At 66.7% G+C, this 3,820-nt stretch overlaps 1 protein-coding gene across 1 annotated transcript in view; it reads right to left on the bottom strand.

Annotated features, from left to right (window-relative positions):
- Positions 1 to 3,816, bottom strand: part of QSOX1 (quiescin sulfhydryl oxidase 1) — a gene marked incomplete at its 5' end in the record, with an annotated part of 17,067 nt that extends 13,251 nt beyond the window's left edge. The window contains 2 exons of the mRNA XM_085300997.1: positions 445 to 545; positions 3,651 to 3,816. Of these exons, the coding sequence (XP_085157123.1) occupies positions 445 to 545; positions 3,651 to 3,816 (267 nt within the window). The remainder of the gene's footprint in view (positions 1 to 444; positions 546 to 3,650) is intronic.
- Positions 3,817 to 3,820: the final 4 nt, after the last annotated feature.

The following is a 3,820-nucleotide window of genomic DNA, read 5'->3' as shown; positions in this document are numbered from 1 at the left end:
GCGGCCCCCGCGCCCGCTCCCGGCCGTCCCCTCGCAAAGGCTGAGAAACCGCCTCCCCGGCGCAGCGCAGAAGCCTGCACGTGCAATTGCTCTCCGCCTCCCCGGCGCTGGCTGCGGCCTCACCGGGGCCGCTTCGGATTCAGGTTTCCGAGTCTCTCTTCGGTCCTAGGATCTCCACGTTTTGTCGCAAAGATGCGTTTCAGTTTCCCCCTCCCTGCTTCTAACCCCGGCAGCGGCCCGCGCAGGCAGCACTTCGGCAGCAGCCCCCTTTCAGCGAGGGCCAAACCGCAGCTTGCAAAGCCCCAAAGGGAACGTTTTGGCGCGGGGCCGCTGCTAATCCGACCGAGCGAGAAAAGGACRGATCAAAAGGAAGCACCCCCGGGCAAGCGGGGCGCCGAGAAGGGCCTCTCGGCCCCGGCCAGCCCCTCGGGGAGCAGCCCTTACCTTCAGCGTGGGGAAGCCGGTGATCCCGAAGTCGGCGCACACCTGCTGGTTAGCCTCGTCGGCACAGTCGAGGGCAGCAATCGTCACGGCGGGCCTCCACTCTGCGGGCACAGAGGGACGCGGTCAGCGCAGCCGCGGAGCGAGGACGGCTCGAGCACGGGCCGAGGAGCCCCCGGGCCGGGCGGAAAGCCCATTGCCAGCGTCGGGCCTCCGGCCGCAGCCCCCCGAGGAGCCCCCAGCCGCTGCCTCCTCCCCGGGCACGCGGGCCCCCGCGCGGAGGCTCGCTTGAGCATCCCGCATCCCATCTTGCGGGGGAAACGCAGCCCTGTCTCTTCCCTCGCCTCCCAGGACTCAGGGAGTTTCTTCCAAGACAACATCTGCTGGAAAAAAAAAGATCCATCCTCAARAAGCCTGATCCAGCTTCTCGCCGCTGCCAGAGCCCTGCAGCCCCCACGCCGAGGGCAGCCCGGTGAGAGCAGCGGTGCCGAGGGGGCAAAGCCCAGCTCGCGCCCTCGGGGAAGCGGCGGGGAAGACCGGCTCCGTGCCCCCGGCCGGGGCGGCAGCTCCCGCCGCACACGCGCCGCGCCGTGCCGTCGGCTCCAGGCGGCGCAGGAGCCGAGCCCGGGAGCTGGAGGCGATGGCCGCGAGCCAGGCGGCCGGGGCGCCGGGAGGAGCACGGCCAACCCGGTTCTTCCAGCTGCTGCATCCGGGAGGCCGCACAACCCGACTCGCTCTGCTTCCAGCCAGGTAAACCCATCGCCGCGGGTCAGCAGGCAACCGCCGGCCCGTGCGGCGGGACCGAACGCCAGCAGAGACTGCTCCAGGGGTCTGCAACATCGGGGACAGCCCCAGCCCCCGCGGCACCAACCCCGGAGCTACCGCAGGAACGGCGCTAGCAGGGCTGCATCTGAGACGCAGCTCTGTGCATCTGTGGCTTGAAGCAAGCTCCAGAAAAAGGGGCTGAAAACGGATTTGGGAAGCCTCCACCCCCATCCTGTGCCACCCAGCTGGGCCTGATCCCAGCAGTACGAGGAGATGCTGGCTAGGTGGGCACTGCTGCACGTGGTCCTCATCGCGTGTCTCACCCTCTATCCCTCCTCCTGCAAAGTACGAACACTTCCCACAGACCCAAATGCTTCAAGTGCCTGGCTGGGTGTTGCTACAGAAGCGCCAAGCCCATGGTTTTGCTTGGGGATGGTCATCCTACAGCTTCTGAAGCCATCGRGGCAAGAAAACCACCAAGAGCAACCCAGGGAGTCACCAGTCCAGGCCRTGGGGCCTTCTGCCCAAAAGCACCAGGAACCACCACAGCTACTCAAAGCTCAGTTTGGCCCCAGATTGCACCAGGCCTSTTGAGACACGATTCTCGGTGTTTTGTGCCCTATTTTTTGGGTGGCAAGAGCACAGGGAAAGCCACGTGAGGTGGAGCCAGACTTCACGCGCCCTGGTTTCTCACCMGTCCGCGAGCTCTGCCCGGGCGCGCTGCCCGCGACCACGGCCACCCGCCTTTCCAGTTCACCAGGCTGCCAGCCCAGCCTCACTCCTTGCCTGCAGCACCTCCCGCCCCGGCACCTGCGGCCTGCCCAGCACTGCGGGAAGACGCACGGGGCCGAACAGAGCCCGATATCGCCGCCGGGAGAGGAGGAGGGATTGCTAACCGCAGCCCAGAGAGAGTAGATAACACAGGCTCCTGCGCGTCTAACCCCAGACCGAGGGGATGGTCAATAACCAAGGGAGCAACTCAAAGCCGTGCCAGCAACACCGTAGCAAAATCATCCCTGAGGGACGAGCAAGGAAGGGAAAAGACCGTTCACCCAGGGCAGACAAGAGCAACTTAGGACGGATACAAAGACCCACGCCTCCAAACTTGGCCTTGCTGCAGCCAGAAAACCAGCTCACCCCACGCCAGCCCACGTCTCGCCAGCCATCACGGAGGCTTCTGGTGCAGATCTTGAACAGGAGCAGGCAGGGCAGCAAGGAAACACCCCCATTTCTACCTCTCCTCAGTGGGGTGCCCACGAGTCGCCTTTCTGCACGTGGTGTTGCAGTTCGGGAGTTGCAGAGAGACCAGGACTTTGCYGCTGAGCTTCCCCAGGCGTCAGACACATCCTGGGCCTGGCATGTCCTCTCCCACACCCAACGCAAGCATCCAGGCGTGGGATCTCTGCTCTTAACCCACCCCAGGCGGCTTCTCCCACCCTGTGCTCCCAACATAGCCTTGCCCTGGCCCCCCCCACTCGCAACGCCCTTCAAAGTCCTGCCCTTCATAGCTTTTTCGGACCTTTTGCAGCCTTACAGCCCCAGGCCGCACTCCTGGAGCTGCTCTTGGCCTCTCCACAGCTCGCCCCACTCCTCCTCCCACCCTAACGTCTGTCTCCCAGATGATAGCCGCAGACCCGTGCCGGGTGCCTGCTTCCTGCCTGCAGTGGGTGGCATAGGAAGAAGYCGTGTAAGAGAGAAACAGAGAAAGGCAAGAAGGGATTTCAGCCGGCAGGCTCTGAAAGCCAGCGGCAAAACGGAGACCAAACTTCTGCCTCAGTTCTTGTCTCTGCTCGAAGACAGGATCCAACCAGAGCAAGCAGGGCCTCCCCTTCAGACGTGGGAGCCTGCAAGAGGTCAGGACCCGCCTGGACCATCCTGCTTCGAGGGTGACGACGCACGCAAGCTCCTGCGAGATCTCTACTAGCCCTGCGGCAGGCAAGGAAGGGCGCCTCTTTTTTTCCCAGCCCAGGCTAGATGCTGCCCAAAAGCCAGGTCTCCAAGCCACGGCTCTTCCCGATCGCTGGTGCCCGGGGAGGCCCGGACGCCGCGGAGCCGGCAGCRGGGAACTGGATCACCAGGCCGAGCCGGCACCGAGCCCCGGCTCCGGGGGCAGCCGGAGGCAGGATACGCACCGCGGCGCGCGGCTCCCGCAGCTCGCTGTAGAGCCAGCACCCTCCCGCACGAGCCCAATGCTGCAAAAACCCACCTCGGGGAAGAGCGAGGGCTCCTCCAGCCCGCCCCAGCGGGCCCACAGCCCCCCGCGGGCACCTTCCCAGCCCTCCTCCGGCCGGACCAGGCGCAGCCCCGACGGTGCCGACSTGCAGCAGCCGCAAGCGCCGGGGCAAGCCCGAGGGGCAGCGCAGCCCCCAGGCACCGCTCCCAGCCCCAGGGCCGGCTCCAAGGTCAGCCCGGCGGCGGCGGCGGCGGCGGGGGGATGGACTCACCGCGGAGGTCGGCGGCCAGGGCCCGCCACGTCGGGGCGAAGTGGACGCAGTGGCCGCACCAGGAGGCGAAGAACTCGACGGCCCAGGCGCTGGGCGAGCGCAGCAGGCGCCGCTCCGCCGTGCCGGCCCCCAGCAGCTCCAGCGGGCCGCCGGGCGCGTAGAGCCCGCGC

The sequence above is a fragment of the Rhea americana genome, unplaced genomic scaffold (assembly GCF_003343005.1).
Source record: "Rhea americana isolate MKP2758 unplaced genomic scaffold, rheAme1 scaffold_17, whole genome shotgun sequence".
Lineage (NCBI taxonomy): Eukaryota > Metazoa > Chordata > Aves > Rheiformes > Rheidae > Rhea > Rhea americana.
Note: the sequence above shows the minus strand (reverse complement) of the source record. Positions and strands in the feature narration are given on the sequence as shown.